Source organism: Galleria mellonella, unplaced genomic scaffold, assembly GCF_026898425.1.
Source record: "Galleria mellonella isolate WM207_F2 unplaced genomic scaffold, CSIRO_AGI_GalMel_v1 utg800, whole genome shotgun sequence".
NCBI classification, from domain to species: Eukaryota; Metazoa; Arthropoda; class Insecta; order Lepidoptera; family Pyralidae; genus Galleria; species Galleria mellonella.
The window spans coordinates 291943-313181 of NW_026442158.1; the positions used below are offsets into that span (position 1 = coordinate 291943).

General features: G+C 30.6%; 3 protein-coding genes across 3 annotated transcripts in view; 1 reads left to right on the top strand and 2 right to left on the bottom strand.

Moving 5' to 3' along the window:
* Positions 1–4572, top strand: part of LOC113518316 (uncharacterized) — a 35370-nt gene extending 30798 nt beyond the window's left edge. Inside the window, exon 8 of the mRNA XM_026903180.3 lies at positions 832–4572. Within this exon, the coding sequence (XP_026758981.1) occupies positions 832–840 (9 nt within the window). The 3' untranslated portion in view covers positions 841–4572. The remainder of the gene's footprint in view (positions 1–831) is intronic.
* Positions 4573–5333: 761 nt separating this feature from the next.
* Positions 5334–8363, bottom strand: LOC113518273 (28S ribosomal protein S31, mitochondrial). The gene is made up of 6 exons (XM_026903118.3): positions 8204–8363; positions 7831–8099; positions 7570–7693; positions 6990–7166; positions 6280–6500; positions 5334–5679 (listed from the first exon to the last, which is right to left on the bottom strand). The coding sequence occupies exons 1-6, from the start codon at positions 8212–8214 to the stop codon at positions 5414–5416; spliced, it is 1068 nt and encodes a 355-aa protein (XP_026758919.2). The 5' UTR covers positions 8215–8363; the 3' UTR covers positions 5334–5413.
* Positions 8364–13698: 5335 nt separating this feature from the next.
* LOC113510228 (uncharacterized) lies at positions 13699–20588 on the bottom strand. The gene is made up of 6 exons (XM_052901818.1): positions 20047–20588; positions 19545–19922; positions 17583–17639; positions 15343–15464; positions 14775–15051; positions 13699–13716 (listed from the first exon to the last, which is right to left on the bottom strand). Exons 1-5 carry the CDS (start codon positions 20354–20356, stop codon positions 14791–14793), a joined length of 1128 nt encoding a protein of 375 aa, XP_052757778.1. The 5' UTR covers positions 20357–20588; the 3' UTR covers positions 13699–13716; positions 14775–14790.
* Between the last annotated feature and the right edge of the window lie 651 nt (positions 20589–21239).

Here is a 21239-nt window from a genome sequence, read left to right on the forward strand (position 1 = left end):
TAAATGAATGATAATGGAATGGTATTCCCGGCTGCGTTAACGGTACGCTGGCGAGGCACCAGTGAGAGATGATAGGTGAGAATAAAAAGGGAGGTCAATTAGACCATCGTGATGAATACACCTGGAATTTAGTACGATGGTTTCCACGTGGAGGTTGACCTGTCAGGATATATTGCTAGCAATGGGAGTTTCCCTTCCATCCCCGACAGTAATGTTAGATATTTTTTCCTAAAGTAACACTAGTCTAAAAACGATAGAAAAATGTTGAGTGTTCTATGCAAATATAGCGCACCACAGAGATATCCAGAGAAATCAAAGACAATTTTAAAATTCTAAACATGAACAAGTTATTTCAACTATTTGATTTTTTTTATTAAAATGTTAACTTGAAAATGAGTGTTGCGAAAGTGATATGGTCCCGTGTGGTCCCTGCATAGAATAGAACACGTCTTTGTTTCTCGTGGGTATCGTAAAAAGCGACTAAGGAGGGCGAGGGATCGGCAGCAGCGTATCTCTTAAAACATCTCTAAAGCCTAACTGGGGTTGCCAATCCCCCTACCATGCGTAGCAACTACTGGCAAAACCCCCCAAAAGGGAGGCATTATGTTCAGCAGTGGACATGTTATGATGATGATGAATAATGAATGAATGGTTGCTGATCCGCCTGCCAAGCATGGCAACTACTGGAAAAGTCCCCCCAGGAGGAGGCTTATATTCAGCAGTGGATAGTTAAAGGCTTATATGACGATCGCAAAGATGACGGGGTTTTTTCTCACTTTGAATAAAATCTTTTTCGGGTGTCAGTAATTAATTGAAATCTTAAATTTGCAGGTGATGTAAGCAGGAGGCACTAATAAACACATACAGCCGTCCAGAGTCAATTGTAAGAATCTATATGGAGACAGTTTTTAGTTGAGCGCGGCTGCGCACACGGTTGTGCCGAAGTACCAACTTATGGGTACCTCGAATGTTAATAGAACACTGTAGGACTATCGTCAGAACAAAGTTACTGCTCTTTTATATTGTTCTATCAGGATATGATTATAGATCCAGATCAACAAATAAGTGTAGATAAATCTATATATATATAATAATTAGCGGCTCGGTACGTGTTTTGCTACGTATAAAGTGAAATAATAATAAAAATTAATTTTTCACATCAAATTCATTTATTCAAACAAAAAAAATATTTTATTAATTGCTAGCTATTTTAATTGTACTGTCAACACTGAAAAAAAATTAATTTGACGGCACAATCCCCATCTTTAAAAAGTTTGAATTTGACACAAAAATCCCCATTACCAAAATGATCCGCCATTTATTGAATTAATTTGTTACAAAAAATGTGATAAATGAAGAACCGCTCGACCGATTTTGTGCAAATTTCACATAAACCATCTACTAAATAGTCCGAACAAAGCTTAAACATTTGGTTTGGATAGGTGAGCCCGTTCTTGAGTTATAAAAATTGCAACGAAAAGTGGCATTAATTTTTATATATATAGATAATGAAGCCACAATGCCATGCTCAAATAAATTAATATGCGCTCGCTCATGCACGTACACTTTTCCACCAAAACCATTTTTATTGCCAGTTAAAATATTTTTACACAAACATGTTGCCAGAATTGTTAATAAATTACATTTAAAACCATTTAGTTTGATATTTCTTCTTCTTTATTTTCATTAGGTACACTTCGACGTTCATAAATATTGTTATATATGTTGATAAAATATATTCATTCAAATAAAATAAAAAATATGGGAAGCTTAACTCCCATTCTAAAAAAAATAGTTATAGTTTATGATTAGGTTGTTTATACCTTTTTGTTGGTCTGTGATTTGTTTTTTCTTATTTGGTAAACAATATTGTCATTCTATAAAAAAAATAAATAAAATAAATATAACCAAAATCTTTAATGTTTCGATTGTAAAATGACATGCCGAGATTGTTTACTAAAAATGACATGTAAAGAATACGGACTAAAGTGCCGTTTATTTGTGAGTAAAATTTAGTTGAAGAAATTTTAAATTAACTTTGTTCCGTCGCTAGGCTAGTAGCTAGAGTTTAAACATACGGTAGTTAGTATTATTTTAAAAACATTAGACTATTTTGCCTTTTATTATAATCTTATTGTGAGGTATTTTTTCTTGCCAGCGTCACACATTCGTATAAAATTGAAATTATCATTATATTTTTTGTATCTAAAATATCGGTTTAGTAATTGATGACTTCGATATTCAATACATCAAATATTGAAAATCATAACAATAATTGATTTTATTACTTGTACATTTAAGCTTTTTTGAATTACGACTGTAATGCCAGATAAGGTACTCAGAGGCAATAGTATACTGTTACCGAAATTCCGACGTTGCCACACTTTGGTAAGCTTCGGTATAAATTATCGAATAATAAAATATCATCTCTCTCAATATACAGTAGAAAATATCTAGCATTATTTTCGTTTTTCATACTCAAAAGTTGTTATTTTCGAATACATAGTAACAACTTATGTTACTATGTATTCGAATTACCTTATTATATATATTATTATATGTTTACAATTACCAACCGTGTGTATCTGAATGTAAGACATCGCATTGTCGATTTTTCTGAAATTCATTATTTTTCTGAAATTCAACACATTGTTTTCTATATTGAGTTCACTGGAGAATTGAATCAAATATGTATACTTTTTAAGACCTTTAATTTTGATTTTCGAATAAAAAACAGTAATTAAGAATGGTACACCATTGTTATCTATACCTACACACTTCGAATTTTGAATTTATTTTTTAAAGCCCATTGTTTATTTTGTAGCCAGTAACGCACAACTCATGTAGCATTTGATAGTATGTAGTTTATAAGAACAGTTTATTATTATTCCGCTGTATAAAAATAATTTACAAATTGTATAGTTCGTGTTTCGTGCTATGATGTAAGAGATCTGAAAAAAAAATTATATTTTAATGCTCAATGGATGGTTTCTGTGCTAATTATGGGGACAATAAAATTTTCCACTGTTCTCAATTGCAAAAGGTTGTTTTATATAATGTATTTTTTAAAACATACAATTGTTATTATTACGCTCAAAATAAAATCGTGATAAAAAATATAAGTTAATATCATGGATCCAATCTGTTAGTTAACATTCGGAACTTTAAACATTTTAACCTGCAGTTTTAACGTAAAAACAATAAATGAAGTAAACGATTATTCATTCTTGTTAACAATTTCATTACCAATATTGTTTTATCTAAGCTCAGTTTGTAACGAAATAAAAAAATAACATTCCAAGTTTAAAAAAACCTGCTATCTACATTCTACATCAACATTCCTCGTCGAGTATTTTTAATAGTAAATAAGCTCTAATTTAGCGACTGTTTACTGTTTTTTTTAAGTTGTGATAAATAATGTACGTAGTATTGGGATGTTGTTGCGATTAGACGTTTCTTTGAAGGCCTAGTTAAAATGCAATGAACTCAGGCGACGACAAAGGAAGCGTCTACGGGCTGCGGTGGCTGTATACTATCACGCGAGCCGCATGAATAACAAGTATTTAGTTCAAGCATAGGGAGTCGACGAATTTCATTTAAAAAATAAGGTTTAATTCGATAAAGCTAAACTACTAGAGAATGATTGTGGAATAAAAAGCTTTGTTTTTCACTTATCTGCGGTAATAGGTTTCATTTAGCAAGTTCTTAATTCAATATTAGGAATATTTTTTTATTAATGTTACTACATAATTAGTTTCTTCCTTCCTTTTTTGTTTTGCATTTATTAGTTTTTTGTTGAAACACTAGTTCCGTAGTTTTTTTGGCTGGCAATATTTCTTGTTTGGAAGTCTTTTTTAGAATATAACAGAATACTCAGAGCACTTGTTTTCATGATTTACTGTTTACTACTAACTAATGTTTGCATCATGTTTTTAATAATAATGTGTTAATATATTTTTTGGTATCTTTTCAATGGAACGAAAGCCTCATAATTGATTCATCTGTTAAGACTTCGATGATCAGTAAATGTTATATATTCAAAAGATAATGTGTACATACTCAGGCGCAATTTTGTACAAATTGATATGTTTATAGTACATTTATTTTGAATTTTTATTTGGAACATTTTGGAGGCTTTTATGGTATACGACGATTAATATAAGAATATGTACTTAGATATAATGAGTTCCTTGTTTTTTATCTATACAGACAATTGGGTAGGTACTTTAAATATTAATATTATCCAATACTGTCATATCAGCATCAAAGATGTGTTAATAATAGCAATATTGTATTATGTATTGATACATAGTAGGATTTTGATGCTGTTCACAATTTATAATGTAGGGAAAGTGAGATAAAAATTCCATTGTAGTAATTATGAAACCGATAAACGGTCATATCCATAGACAATTAAGGTGGATTTTTAAATACATATTTGTGCATGGAGCCAAGAAGCGTGCATAGTAATATACTAACTTGTATGTAACGTGATTTGTTAAATGGTGATCCGCAACATCGAAAATTAGCAACGAAGTGTACTTCCATAGGTGCAATAAAGTTAATAATAAAGAGATTGTTTTATTTTGTCCATTTAAAAACTGCAAAATAGACAATAGAATAGTAGAAGGATGGTAAAGTACAAGAGTAATTTGTAGATGAAGAAATTTTATTATGATTTATAATGATTAATTTGATTTGAGAAATGATTTACCTAAAGGCCGGCGAGGTATTGGTGACTCCTCTATCCTATATATTAATATCCATGGGCTGCGGTGATCACTTACCATTAGGAAAACTGCATTCTCACATAAAAAATAATGGCGAGCGTACATCAAACTGGATTATGATCATGGACGTAGCAAAAGATGGCTTTTGGCACACCGTTTATTCTATGAAATTTTGTGTGAAGATACATAGATTATTTATGTATATTATATTATATATAATAATATACAGAATATTGATACATCGTATTCATAAAATATGTTCATACTGTTGACTGTTAAATCAGGGGTAGAACTAGTGATTCGTATTTATCGACAAATTATTCGTATATGAGATAGAAATGTCTAGTGAAACAATCTTGAATTTAATAAATCAAATGTTAATATAATTTTTTTTTAATAATAGAAAATGGAATGGTAATTCCGAATACTGTATTGGTATATGTTGGATACCAGTAAATGATGTGAGGTTGAAGTTAGGTCAACTCTTTTTTTCATGTGAAAGGGTGACGACAATCGAGCATGTGATTCACCTGATGTGATTACGGTAACCTACCTACACTAGTAAGATCTTAGCATTTTATTGAACAAAAAATTATGACACCATTAAAATTAAAATCCGTTTATAACTTGACTAACTTCGTATATTGAAACAATTGTTATATAATATACTCTTTAAATAACTACTATACAGAAGTTGTTTCAGCATTCTTTGATTGCGATTCCCACACACCAACTTCTGTTAGAATATCCTTCTTGGATTCAAAGTATTCTTTGTACCACATTATGTGATCTTTCTTCTCTTGTACGGTGTAGAAAGCATTTTTGGAAAGCCCTACACACACCAGCTCCATGAAATGTCTGATGGGGCCCTTCTTGGGGCACCAACCTTCGAGATGAGTATCAAGGAAGACATGCTCTGAGAAGTGAATGTTTTGTTCTTCCTCCATACCTGAAATAAACATAATTTGAAATTAACATTTGCATAACTTTCTTAGTGGCTGAGTGCATATGTTGCATAGATAACTAAGGTGATGTTTTTTTATACCATGAAATTGGCAAATAAGCATATATCCCGTCTGATAATGTAAATGGCCACTGTAATCTATGGACTTGCAGCACCAAGGGTGCTAGGTATGCATTGACGACTTTAGAAGCCTTAATATATATTCTTTGAAGAACCCCATACTGTCTCTAGTCTCTAGGGAAAATCTCAGTAGGGAGCTTATTCCACAGCCTGAGAGTTCGCGGGAGAAAATGTCTTTGAAACTGTACTGTACATGATTATTTAGGTTCAAGTGTATGAAGATGAATTCTGAATCAATGGCAAGTGGTGTGATGACAAATGGTGGCATTATTTCAAATTATTTCTCAGAATACAATCTATTATATAATTATATTCAATTTGGTGCAGTAGTTTTTGTGTGATGCCAGAACAAACATATGGACAGACAGAAAACATTTCTAAAAAGTATTGTTTTGATATTTATTGGTCTTATTAAACACTTCATATTAATTTGTTTAAATAATGTATAATCAAAATATCAATTACCTTGTTCATTGTTTATAGGGAACTTCCAGATTTTGCCTTGTTCTGTCCATAATATCATCTTTTGGAAATAGTTGGCTGGTGGCTGTGTTGTCGCCAAAGTCAGCTCACGTTCTTTTAATTTGTCCCACACTTCCAACTTAGTGCCAAAGTTAGATTCTTTAGCTCTAAAGATACCAAGTGGCTCACCACTAAATATATCTATTTTATTAACCTGAGGTAAGCTGAAAAGTGTAATCATAGTTGAAAATGATGATAAGTAAAATATAGTTTGTTTTTTAATTTGTACATTTTGTAAATAGTTTTGGTGTGTCTTGTTACAACAAGATTATAAAATAACTAATTTAAAAGGCATATGCTGTGCAGATTTAATATCTGCATGAAGGTCTACATCATCAAATATCAAAATATATATGTATGTAATATAAAAACTAATGACTAGTTAGATTTAATGAATGCACTTGCATCCCTTTTGTTTAGTATTTTCCATTTCTAAAATCTCAACATTGAACACCATTTTTAAATAATTTTATTTGATATATAAGTGATTTCCCTTATTACCATGAATTTCAGATTTAGCCTACCCCCCATTTGAAACTAACATAATTAAAGTAAAAACCTGCTTAGGTTTATTATCTCTGCCCAAACAGATTTTCTTACATAGTCACTTATTTGGTAAATCTAGATAATATACAACTACTAATATATATTACCTCTTTTTAGTTATTTGGGTTGAGGTAGGTTTTTCTTTACGTTGTGTGAATCTGGTTTTTTGTATGCTCTGTCTTGTTTTATCAACAAGACGTTTAACTTGCTGTCCTCTTGTTTCTGACTGAAGAGTCTCATCACTGTCTCTTGAGCGGTCCACTTTCATGCCAATTAACAAATCACTGTAAATAATATTTGGGCATATGTGAATTTTAGAACATAATATAAATATAAGTATAAATAAGTTCATTTTGAAGTAAGATATATAAGAGTGTATATTAAATCTGTTTTTGGCTTATTCAGTATCCAAACTTAATATATCTTTTCATTAAAATAACAGTTTACAATGATTTTAATAATTTGAATAGTTATAATAATTTTACTTAAAGTAAAAACAAAAAAAAGTCAGTTTTATTTCTTTAAAAAAAATACTACTATAACTTAGCTTATTTTTATTTTACTTTTAAACTTTGCTTTAGTAGACAATTATTTAGATGCATGTAAAAGATTTCTTTGTAATATTATAGCATGCATATAATGTTATTAAAGAGGATTGATCTTTACTAATATACTTCTCATACAAACCTAAGTGTAGTTGATGATTGGTTGATTTTTCCAAGAACTTTTGACAATAATTCTGCTTCAGTTTGCTTAACATCACCACCGATTGCTTGAGCCACTTCTGATGCTGCTTTAGTAATGCTCTCCTCTGAAAATAATGTAAGCCTGCATTATTACAATTGTCAATTTACCTATGTCTGTAAAACTACGTTTATTATGTTTTTTGATATCTAAAAGTTTTAAGAAAAATTATAAAGAAACCTAATATAGATGTATAAAACGCACCTATCTTCTCTGTTTTCGCTTCTATTACATCGGCTTTCTGTTTCCGTTTACCCAACACATCTGGCGCTGTAGCGAACTTCTCTCTATACTCGCTCTCAGATATTTTAGGCTCAGTCATCATTAATTTTAGCAGTTCCTGAATTTTTTCTTTACTTGAATCCGTTTTTTTCTCCGGTTTTACTTTTATTTCTGGCGTCTTCTCCTCGCCATCCGAAGGTTTATCAGATAAACATCTGGTGATAAGTCTAAAATTTCGCCTGAACTGAACTCTAAAATAATATACTTTTTAATGTTAATCTCTGATCTATTGTTAAATATTACTATTTAATAATATTAACCTATAATGAGCATAATAATGATATATATTACGAACCTGGTTAACATTTTATTTTAAACAAAAATGTAAGTTACTTTAACTATGAAAATAATATATATTTAATTAAGGTAGATAATATTTAAAATGAGATATTTTTATACACTAGTTTTGGTTTTTAGGTTATGTTATAGCATAGATGTCAAAACTTATAACTGTCATTCAAATCAATCACAGTTGATTGACGTTAACGTTCCATTTCACAGTCGAGTTGTTTTCTAATTACTATAATGTAATAGTCTTTTAAGGGATATTGCGTATTTGTTTATGATTTGTGATATTAATTGGTATATACCAACTAGGTTATTATGAGTAAAAATAAAAAAAAAACGACCTGATATCAAAATTGCTGTTAATTACGGTATTTACTCATTCGCACTTTATTGTGAATTTCATTTTGAAGGACTATGCGGAGTAAATAAATCACAATTGAACATTGAGGTCTAAAAGATTGATTGTACTGAATATGTGTAATAAAGTCGTCTGACTGTTAACTGTTTACGATAGCAATATTTACCATCTGGTTGATCATGTATGCTACCCAAAGGTATATCAATATATACAAAGAAAGAAATTTTAATCTATTTAAGCGTTATCGTACAAGTTTTGTAAGAAAAGGTAAACAATTTTTTTTTTATTTTGAATTTAAGGATGAGCAATATGCATAGACTACAAATAATTAGAAACTCTTAATACTAGAGCTTGTGTGGCTTCGGCATAGAATAGGCTACCCCTTCCTTTTCCTTGAGTGTCGTAAAAGGCGACTAACAATGGTCAAGAGATGGACAGAAGAGTCCTTCTTAAAACTTCACCGAAACGTAACTGCGGTTGCTAACCCGCCTGCCAAGCGTGGCAACTACTGGCAGAGTCGCCTTATGGGAGAGACCTATGTTCAGCAGTGGACAGTTAATGGATGATATGATGAATACGAGAGGTAAACATCTTCAAGTAATGATTGGTCTATATAACCATTTGACACAAAATTTGAACTTTTGTGTTTAATTTTTCATGAATTTTTCACAACGACCTAACTGATTTGAATTTATCTTCACTTATAATCCCGTACTGTTATCTTGATAGTATATACCGGAAGGGGGGGGGGGGAGGGAGTGTTAGTAAAGGGAAGGTTAGTCCCTATTGCTCTCAATATACCATATCAGGTCAACCTCCACGTGATTCCCCCTGGAAACTATCGTGATTAATTTATCGTTGAATTTGTCACGATCCTTTTCATCCTCACCTATTACCTCTCATTGGTATCCCGCCAGTGTATACCGATAGTGCAGGCAGGGTTAACATGCCATTTTCGTCCATTAAAAGTATATACCGGTAGCAAGTATACACCAGTGGTGGGGTTAACATTTTATTATAATCTATTAAAAAAATATATTAATATTATTTATAAAAAATCTTTATAATAAATTTGTTACTGTATAGAAAATAAAAAATATTTTTATGGCACATTTATATAATTATAAAATGTATTATTACAAATGCATGAAAATAAAGACCGATATAGAAAGAAAGCCAAAAGAATTGTTCCACATATAGATACACACACTATCTATGTTTCCATAACCGCAGTCTAAACATGTACAAAGTACACAAAAAGTAGTAAACAAAGTAGGTGAACTCATTTCAATATTAAATGTGAAAAATATTATTTCCTTGAAATAAATTCAGACTAAAAACAAACTAAAAATACTACCATAGACAAAAACTCATTACAATTTAGTTTCATCACTGTATTTGTAGTAGAATAATATATATATCTCAAAATATAGGAAGTAAACCTGACATCTTTGGAGTCAACATTTCTAGAGTTACTTGAGCAATAAATAGATCTACATTATATTTGGAAGCTTACTTTTCCTTAACATTTATTATTTTACACCTTTTTTGTGACGTAAGTTTATCAATTGAGTAGGTAGGTATACTAAATTTTAAGGAATGTATGTAAATATTTATTATTTTATTCTTATTTATTATTTTAATGACGTAAAATTAACTGCGTGCCAGGTTAATAACTAGATACAACTTTTTATTACATGATTTGTGCAGTAAAAATTTTATATGCAAAATCGTCTACTGCGTAAGCTGCATTGTTGAAGCCTGCGTTGTTGACGATTTGAACTTTATACGTATTGTCATTGTATTGTCAATAATTGTTTATCCATAATTCTATATCCCTTACGTTACACAATATATTTACTTTAATAATTGTAAATTTAACAATTTATATGTATGTTTTAATACTAAATCCGAATTTCACTTTGCAACATTAGTTTTACCGAAAGTGGACGGCAAAATTTTTATATAGATTTATCTACGGTATCTACCTAATTACAATTAAGGATTTACAATTTTCTATAAACATTATGGTCAGTAATAAACCTGAACAAAATTTTCCCTAGTTAACTTATTAATATTTTTTTTTGTCTTAACACTGGTCCCAATTATTTTAATATATCTACATGACACATTTATCACATTTATAACTACTAAAGTAGATTATTATACATATTTAATAAATTTACAACAAATTTAGGATTGTAGAAAAATATACAGTAACACATTATCTTAGCGTATTAGCTAATTTCCCATTTGAGATTTTGTTTTGATAATTTTAAATTGTCATCAGTTAGTAGCATAGTATGAGCACAGATAAAAAAATACAAATGAATTGAAAAATATGCCTTGTTTGTTTATTCTTTATGCGACGTCTTCTCCAAATCTGTAATAGTTATTTTGCAATTTATCAAAATCTTAAATTATTAACGTTTACAACTCTTTATGAATGTGTAAACGAAAAATACATCGTACTATGCTACTAGCTGACCAGTAAGTATTTACAACAGATTAACATGAGGTCATTATGTTTACTTTTTACCATAGGTGCGGGTTTCAAAAACAATTGAACAATTTCCAATGTTTCTAATTGATTATTTATAAAGTGCTCTACTAGCGAACTAAAACTTAATGATGTAATAATATTGTAATTAAGCTATCACCAAAAAAATTAGACTTGCATGGCCAAAAAGTATTTGAAAAATTGCGAAACAAAATATGATGTAGTTACAAAATCTATTGTCTATGATTAATGTTGTATTTTTTAAATAATTAATCAATCAGAAATATAGAAAAATTTCCAATTACTTTTAAAAATTGAGTGTCATTTGTGACGATGTTACACCTCGGCACGCTTCGAATGAATGCTCTTAAATATGGAAAATTATATTATTTTCTACACACAAAATTTTCCTTTGTTTGCATAAACTAGTCTGGCTTTTAACTCCAATGAAAGACAATGCTTAGTTAAACTTTAATGCGATCATAATAGAACCTCTGAAATTGCATGAAAATACGCACACATATTGTGCATATAGGCACACAACATACATAAAGGAAGTTTTGTTCATCGTTATAATAAATGCCCATTGTCTGTGTAAACTTTACAGGCTCTAATGAATTGTATTTTGCGTCACAAATTTTGACCCAAGATTAGAGTATAATTTTATTTTGGGCAAATTTCTATATAAAAATATTAAAAATTTTGGATAATTAACGAAAACATTACGGATGGTGTTATCAAAATGCGAGTGATAAGTGAGTGTGGGAAAGGATTTTCTTTTATTGAATAATAGGGAATCCTCTCCGCAGCTTTAATAAGATCACAGCAACCAGTTTATGTTTCGTGTTTATTTGTTTATTTCAAATAAATTGCGTCGTCTATGCCAATCTGTAGTCACCAATACGTAAATATAGTGACTCAAATCTCACAACAACATTACATAAAACGTCAATGTTTTTCATATTTTCATCATACTTTTATTCACAGTCTAAAAACTCTCCAACCAGTCGTCCAACGGACACATCAACACAGAGCAACACGTCCCGAACTGCGTGCGTGCGAATTGTTCAGACATTGTCATGTCAAATACGTTGAACCACTGGTTGTTCCTTACACTATGCCCTCGTTTAAATCTAATTTGCATCGCATTAATAAATAGAAGATAATATGTGGTGACTGCATCCTACATCATTCAGTCATTATTACCTAAATTAACTTAATATAATAAGCACCATTATTTAATTCTTGTGCAAACTTATACAAATAAAAATAAGTGACAAATTGTTGGCCTATAAATTATTGTATAATTGAATAATATAATTGAATTATAATATTATTATTTATTACAAATGAAAAATATTAATAATTCTATTTTATTAAGTGATATTTTCTACTGTACTAACTTATAAATATACCTATTTATACCAATGTTTCATATATAATATTTACATTGAGTTGAGGCTAAATATTATTTTAAGATAATTTGTATTCCTTTTTAGAAATATGTTCATAAATAAACAGTTTCTCTCTCGTCTGGTGTGAAACCTTAAGTATTTTTTATTTTTTTCTAGCCACTAAATAAAGAGCATCAAATATTGAAAATTCTTTTCTAATTTATTTTTTAAAGTTTATCTCTATTTATTTTCTAATATTAGAGAGAGATAGAGGTTAATGGCATAGAATTGATACGTTTTTTCCGCTGGAATGTTGCAACTTTACAATAAGATAAATAAAAAAAAAATCTCCCTATTCCCTAACTATAGCTTAATAAATGTTTTATATTGTTTATGCTGGTTTATGTATAAATAATATTAATTGAAAGCATATAATGAAATGTAGTGTTATTATTATACCGGTAACTTTATTGGTAACGTATTTCCGATTGAAATAGTTATAATAAAAAAAAAAAAAACTTAATATTTGTGGATAGACAGAATAAATACTTTTAATACACATATACTGTTGCACGTCCATACATATTATTTATTTCAATGTATTAAGTAACTAAAGTATATAAAAATATATTAAATTTTAAAGTATATTCAAAATACTAGGTTTGATATCTTTTTAAGTACTTATGATAGAAAAATCTAGATTCTAGTTAATTTCAAACTTTCGCCTTGTTTGCACATATTTAAATTCACTATCGGGACTTAACTAGACGCGATTATAAGTAAATAGTACCTACCTTAATAGTAATAGTAAAATTAGGTATGTAGGTACATTTACCTGTAATCATTGTATTCAGTAAATATTTTCTCTTAATAAGTATGAAAATCATGACTGCGTCATTGCAAGAAAGATGATTTAAAATTTTTAATAATAATTATATATTGTAAACCTTAAGCGTAAATCCTTATGCAAACTTGGTAAGGGTTTCTAGAAGAGACCTAGTAACAGTATACGTAGAACTGAATAACAAAAACTTGTCCCAGGAGTGTTGTTCAACTATGCTCCTTTGGTCGCCAAAAACATTTTTAGAATTATTAATATGAACCACACGATTACGTGGTCGATTTACGTAGTATGAAAGATTCTAAAATTATTTAGAGAATTCGATTAATCTTTTTCTTTTTATATATCGCAAGGGTGACAAATAAGTACAAAGCTTCTCTTATGTTAAACGGTCGTTGTAGCTTATATTAAACCCGTGTTTCTGTTCCTGCAGAAAGTTTAACATTACTATTTTCGTGGCCAGTTGGTCAGTTACGTTGATAAGATCCCTAATTTTATTATCTGTGGCTTGGTATGACTAACTTTGTATTATCAAAACATTTGCTTGTAGTAAATAACTATTATAAACTCTGCGCGTTGTATAATACTGTCTAATATGGTGAGACAGGTCATTGAACCAGAGAAAATTACTAAAACGTAACTTACGTGTTCAATAGAACATTTGATCGCGAGAATCAATCATTGATTATTAAATTCGACCCAAAAATCTCACTCATAGCAGGCTTTTACATTAAAAACTGCAAACATCTCAACTGTCACCCACTGTGATCGTTGTTTTGAGCAAAATTTTAAATGATTTCGTTTGGTGTGTCTCTTAGGGATATCACCGCAGTTATTGTAATCTCTCGGTCCTGGCATAGAATAGGCCACCCCTTTCTTTTCCGTGGGTGCCATAAGAGGCGATTAAGGGAATTTAATTGTTAAGAAATGGGCAGCAACGTCCTCTTAAAACATTACCAAAGCCTAACAGCGATTAACAACCCATCTGCTAAGCGAGGCAACTACTGGCAAAACCCCCTAGCGGGAGGACATGTTCACCAGCAGACAGTCAATGGCTGATGATTGTAACCTTTATAATATAAACCTTAATATTAATAAAAAATATTTAAATGCAGTCTTTCAAACGGCAGCACAATTTTTTTTCTTAATTGTAGCTTAAAAGTCTATTAAGAATGATAACTTACAATCATAATCATTACTATACTAAACTCATAGACGATACTTGATAACTATCGTCATTAACTATTGATAACTAATCGAAATGTCCTAAAAACTTAAGTCTTTAACACATTGTATTAATGTTTATTTTGTTAAGGAACCCCAGTTGCTAATTATTGGCAACATTGCGATCTCACAAATTTATAAATTTACAAGTGTATTATATAATAGGTTTATTGCTTAGATTACATAGGTAGAGCATCGATTCCGTAATTGGTCTAATGGAATCCCACACTTGTAACTTAATGAAAAGTTTTTAATCCTCACCTGTATGGTATACAGTCTACGATCCCAGTTTTATAAATCCGAAATAAGAGTACCCGGGTCGTAGCCAGACCGTTTTATTTCTCTCCCTCTGTGCGATGTTCACCACGTCATCTTCGTACAGTCTTGCCATGATTTGTACAGAGCAGGATATCTGCGATTGCGCAAGTGGGCGGTCGTTGGAGCCACTGGTCGCGCACGTCGCCAGCATCTTAGGGTTCTGGGCGCTGTGCCGCGTCCATATTAAGAAGCAGCTTGGTTCGTTAGTCAGGTATACGACCTGTTGAAATTTAGTTCGGATAAAATGTCAGATATAATGTATCCAGTAAATTGTGGAGCGTATCTTGACATTAGTTTCATTAACAGATTCACGTGTTCATCTACGTATTAGCAACGGAAGTGTATATAAATGTAAAAAAGGCGATAATTTAGCATTATCTCCAGGTTTAATTTTTGATGCGTTAGTAACGCATTCTTATCTTTTTTTTTATTTTATTATATTATCTTTGACTTTTAGTGTTCAATATATTTTTTAACTTAATTTTTATTGGTAGAATTGATTAGAACTCACTTGTGCGTAAATCAAGTACAGTCCACCCTCTTTGATGATGACATACTTCTCGTTGAGCTCAATCTTGGTGTGGCTTTCGGGTGACGACACCTTCAAGTCCCGGACCCATGGTCCAATTATTGCTGTAAACAAAATCATTGGTTATCTTATGGGGTTTTACCGTTTCGAACATCAAATCCAATTTTTTTTCAAATGAATTTCAAATGGTGATAATGGAATGGTAGCGCCGCCTGTGCTATCGGGATACACTGGCGGGGCACCAGTGAGGCATGACAGGTGAGGATGAAAAATCAGGTCAGTTAGCCCATCGTGATGAATTTCACTAGAATTAACCACAACGGTTTCCAGGGAGAACCGCGTGGAGGTCGACCTGATAGGGTGTATTGCTAGCAATGGGTCAATTAGTAACCCCATTACTAACAATCTCTTTTCCCCTTCATCAAATCCTATTGATTGAGATAAAAAAATACCGAGAATTCTCCTTCGTCTTTGTAAGTCCTAAAGAGTCTTAATGAGGTCGAATTTCGAGGGCTTAGAACACGATACTGTAGGAAATGATTAATATAATGATAAGATGGTATTATTTGAAACAATCGATAATTGCGAAGATTAGTATTTAATTTATACATAAATAGTGGCGTACTTATGTCTGTTAAAGGCATTCGTATAAACAACAATTCAATATGTAGGTAAAAATAAATAAGTACGCACACAAAATTTACCAAAATATGAAGGGGTCATTGAATAGTTTTACGCTGTTTTTTTCATACAAGATCAATCATCATTACGGTAATAATTTTGTACATTAAAATTGTATTTTTTTATATTCCTATATACATTAATTCTTTGAAATATATATTTTTTTCTAAAATAACATAAATAGAAAGCTCAGTCTTATAAGAAATATGTAGCTACAATTTACATTTACTACAGTCCTCAGTAATGGCAACGCATGAGTGGTATCACAGGCATTGCCATGCATACTGTTGTCTGTAGTACTATTCATGTCTATAGGCGACGGTTATCACTTATCATAAAATGGGTCGTCACTTGTTTGTTACAATAAAAACAAAAAAATATTTATTATTCAATCGAATATGTTTGATTTGAATAAAAATTTGATTAGATACACAATCGAAGCTCACACAAACAATGTCTAGGGTAGAAGTTATTATTAAAAAAAAAAAACAATTAAAACCAGATAAGAAAGATTTAGGTGACGAAGGTAGTTAAGATAACTGCATAATATAAAATTACAGGATTAGAATAAAATAATTTTGCGGAATTCCCCTAGGTTATATTCTGGTCAGAATTGCTGGTGCGTGCTGAGCGTCAAAGATAACTGTTGGTCGATTAAATTCGTTATCTTATCACTTGTCCTATTCTACCAATATGCAGAATTTAGACATTTCTCGCGGTCAAATACAACAATAAATACCATTGGTCATATTACACAGCGCCATCTAGCGTCAAAATAAGCAAAACTTGTACTATCAGTAGATACTTTTTTTTATGGATGATAACGGAATGGTAAATTCGCCTGCGCCAACGGGATACGCTGCCGAGTCATCAGTGAGTGATGATAGGTGAGAATGAAAAGGCAGGTCAGTTAGCCCATCGTGTTTAATACACATGGAATTCAGCATGATGGTTTCCAGGGCGACCATGTGGATATCGATCTGACAAGGTAAATTGCTAGCAATGGGATCGGTAGTCCACATTATTAACAATTCCTTACCCTCCCCCCCCTTCAGTAGGTACTACACAACTAATAGAAATAATATAGGTATACTAAAAATACCCAGGTCAATATAGTATCGAATACAAATGTTTGTATGTATATCCCGTAGTTAATACATCACTTATATGTAACTTTAATAATAATATTTAGTTGTAAATTTTTTTGTGTTCAATTTTTATACAATGTATTCTAACATTTTATAGAGTATTTATTTTTAAATAGTCAATCAGAAACATTAAAAAATGCTTCATTGTTTTTGAAAATTAACAGATAAACGCGATGTTGCTTCACTTCGGTGAAACTAAAGTTTGGAACGCTTTTAAATCAAAATTCTTTAAATGTTTCTTTGTAAAGATCAACGATTAACAGCAGCAGGTAACCAGCGCATAAATGCCCTTTGTAAATTGTCAGATGTTGCATTCCTTTGTTTATGACAGTAAACAGATTGTTTTGAGGCAAGTTACTTGTTAGTTTTTTAGTAAATTGAGCAAGTACTTACGATCTGATCCTAAGTTGACTTCATGTTGTGCGCCGTTAAATTGTACAACAAATAGGTCTGAAAAATAAAGGACGTTAAACAATAAGTATTTATATATTATATAAATCAGGACTGGACTCACTAATGTTATACTTTTCTATTATTATATTATATTAATTTGTTTTTTCATCAAGGACGTTAAATAATAAGTTTTTATATATTTATTAGGTTGTAACGAAAATGTACACAACTTATCCCTTAAAGGGATTCTTCCAATCAATCTTATATAATATATTTTAATATACTTTAATATTCATAGTTTTCCTTATAATAGTTCAGTGGTTATTATCATTTATTTATAATTTATAAAAAAAATGTTATATATAGTAATATGTAAATAAAAGTCAAGGTATTATAATATGATTATTTATGTTGTGGTATTACTGACATATCTAACTGAAATCTAGAAATAAATTTGTGGAACTATGGATATTTATATATTACTACTACAAATAAAAAAAAAGTAAGTAAAATACAGGAATATTAGTTGTAGTATGTATGTAATACCTAATGCTAATAAAACAATAACCAATATAAGAGTACAATAATAATCTATCTGGTCTTTAATAATTTTAAGGTAAAGTAATTATCTCTTAACATAAGATTGTGCATATATACTTAGATCAAACAAATAAGGCTAATCTTTAATAATATCTTAATACATAGATAAGTCAATAGATCTGACCTAGAACTGAACTTGGGACATGACGTTCCAAGTTTTAAGAATCTACACATATGTTTTAAATGGAACCAAACAACATATATATAAAGCAGGTACCTAGTTCATTGTGTAGCTCTAGTTAATGTTTATGTTATTTAACAGGAAGTGTACAGCATGGTACACTTCCAGGTAACAGTTGGTAAATTCCAAACATACCAAACTAACTATATGCTCCCCAAGGTTAGGTATTCAGTAATTAAGATATCCAGATTATGATATCTGTTGTCCGATTTATATGAAAACTAAACTAAACTTCATGTCACCAGCATAAGGTTTATTTTCAGGTGTAATATGGTATGTCATTGTTGCATGCAAAAAAAATATGCACAGATAAGAAATGTAAGTATAATAGTTATTGTTATGGTATACCCAAGAGTTTAGAGTTAGGAACGCACACTTAAAAGCTATTGAAGTAAAGCCCATATTTCCGTGAATAGAGTTAAACATTTTTTTATTTTTGATTAGATACTTAGCAATTTGTTAATTGCGAATTGATGTAAGAATATTATTAAAATATGAAAATGATATTTTAATCATTCTTAACCACTATATTACAAGAGGTGTGGTCCCGGCATAGAATGGGCCACGCCTTCCTTTTTCATGGGTGTCGTAAGAGGTGATTAAGGGAACATATTGGTCGAGGGGTGGGTAGCAGTGTCTTTCTTAAAACATTACCAAAGCCTAACTGCGGTTGCCAACTTGCTTGACAAGCATGGCAACTACTGGTAAAACCCCTTAAGGAGAAGGTCTATGTTCAGCAGCGGATAGTTAGCAGTTGCTATGATGATGATATGACTATACTACGAAGGTAAATATAGTTAAGTTGAGGCAGTAACCGTTAAAAAAATAATGGTTAGAAATATATTAATAGCACAAATACATAGTAAGAAAATTTTCTTAAATTCGTGTCGTTTTTATATTAATTTTAAAGTTATGACGAACCAAATTGTCAATGAATAAATGAAGCTCTTTACCTTCCCTACAAGAGTTATATAGATTATAAAGATTTAAAATAGTGATTAGAAAGTATTAAGATATGCTTTACAAAACTAAGAACAAGCAATTACATTGTTTTTAGTTGCAAAATGAATAGAATGAATGAATGAATCTCCATCTGTGTTGGATAAAGACTATGACATTTTTTATTTTGGCAAATTTGCTTGTCTACTATTTTAGTGTTATTCTAAATATAATATATTTACCTTTAAGTGATGATGTAATATTAGGGATATCTTGTGATCCAATATCAACATTCTGGATAATGTCTTTGTTAGGCGTTTTAAAATTATTAACTTTAGGCACTGGATAGTGGGCACTAATTACTTCAGGCTCAGCGTGAATTAGGTGCCGCGCCGACTCCTGGTGAGATCTGGACTCGCTAATGTTATACTTTCCTATTATCATGTTTATTTGTTCTTTCATCAATTCCATTTGTATCCAGTACAAGTAGCCAAATGTTAAACTTATAAAAATACTTAGCAATGCCAGTAAAACATTTAAGGCAAACGCGAATTTCAATTTTTTTGGAAATAGAACCGCCAAGTTTGTTTTAATCTCGACATCCACGGCGGCTGGACTATCTGAAAAATATAACACGTTAGTTTTTATTAAAAAAGCATGGTATTATACAGAAGTTAAAGTTTATGATATTAGAAATATAATATATATATATACCTATATTATAATATAAATATATATACTAACCTGTTCTAGGCTCGACTGTGTCAACAATAGTTGCCTTATCAATATAAACCACATTGTTTCCCGCGTTTACTAATAAACGTGTATCTTTGTTCCTTCTTGCTGGTTGACCATCGCATTTAACTTTAATCAAGCCTGCCATATTTTTAAAATGTCTTGCGGCTCCAATGAACAGTTTGAATGGAAATATCTTATAACTCCAGCATTTTTTGTCTGTGTCCGTAACTGTACATATAATATCAAATACTCGGATATTCACTATGCAACGATTAAAGTAGGATTCTTTATGCACTATCACAATATTTAAATACATAGGACGAAAATATAAGTACCGAACTAAATACAACAAAGAAAGATATTTAGGCGAACAGCGCGAAAACCGGACTCGCGTTGCGAGCGTGCGTACGAGCGATACCAAAATAAACAAGTAAAACGAGCGTCCGAGACAACACAACACACAAGCTACACCTACAAAGCAACTACAGACACTATGATAAGTTATATTTTATTATTTTCAACTAGTGTTTGGGTTCAATGGATGTCGCGCTGCAGACTGAATTAATATTAGGATATGATATGAATAATAAAGCTTGTTTATTTGGTCACAGATAGTCCGCCATTTTAGCAATGCATTAAAATAATAAATTTATTACTTTTTTTTTTTGTGTACAATGTCGTTATTAGCACTTAATTATAAAATTAGGTCACAAATAAGTACACTAACTTTGGTAGTACTATTTTATTACCTTTATATTTTAACATTTTATGAAAAAAAAAATCATTAGCTTTTAAATTCACGAGGGTAGTTTGTATTTTTTTTGACAATAGCATGAAGGAAACGACAAGAAAGGAAAAGGGAATGACCACTGATGGAATGACAGTTTGACAGATAAAAATATACTGACATTGGGGTCCATTTCCTAAACCTAACTCTAAAATTTTAAATAATTATGACTTAACTTTTTGAAAAATTACTTCATTAGAATAAAGATTTCACTGTAAAATCAAATTGATAATTTATTTTTAGAGATAAGTTTAGAGAATGGTGCCATAGAGTCGACCTTAAATTGTTTTTTTTTTTATTAATGTATTTTATGGTTTTGAATATCAACCCTTTAGAGATCAAATAAAAAAGATTGCAAAAAACCAGGAGATTTTTTATTTAGGACATATAAGCTTTAATAATGTTGTTATTT

Bases quoted from the DNA above. Each gene is read 5' to 3' on its own strand.
- LOC113518273 (XM_026903118.3), bottom strand. The intron at 7,694-7,830 runs GTGCGTTTTATA...CATTATTTTCAG, and splicing joins AGCGAAAACAGAGAAGATAG to AGGAGAGCATTACTAAAGCA. The intron at 5,680-6,279 runs GTAATTGATATT...TGTTTATTTCAG, and splicing joins CCCTATAAACAATGAACAAG to GTATGGAGGAAGAACAAAAC.
- LOC113510228 (XM_052901818.1), bottom strand. From the start codon at position 20,356: ATGTATTTAAATATTGTGATAGTGCATAAAGAATCCTACTTTAATCGT. The intron at 15,465-17,582 runs GTAAGTACTTGC...TTTTGTTTACAG, and splicing joins AGTCAACTTAGGATCAGATC to CAATAATTGGACCATGGGTC. The intron at 15,052-15,342 runs GTGAGTTCTAAT...AAATTTCAACAG, and splicing joins TGTACTTGATTTACGCACAA to GTCGTATACCTGACTAACGA.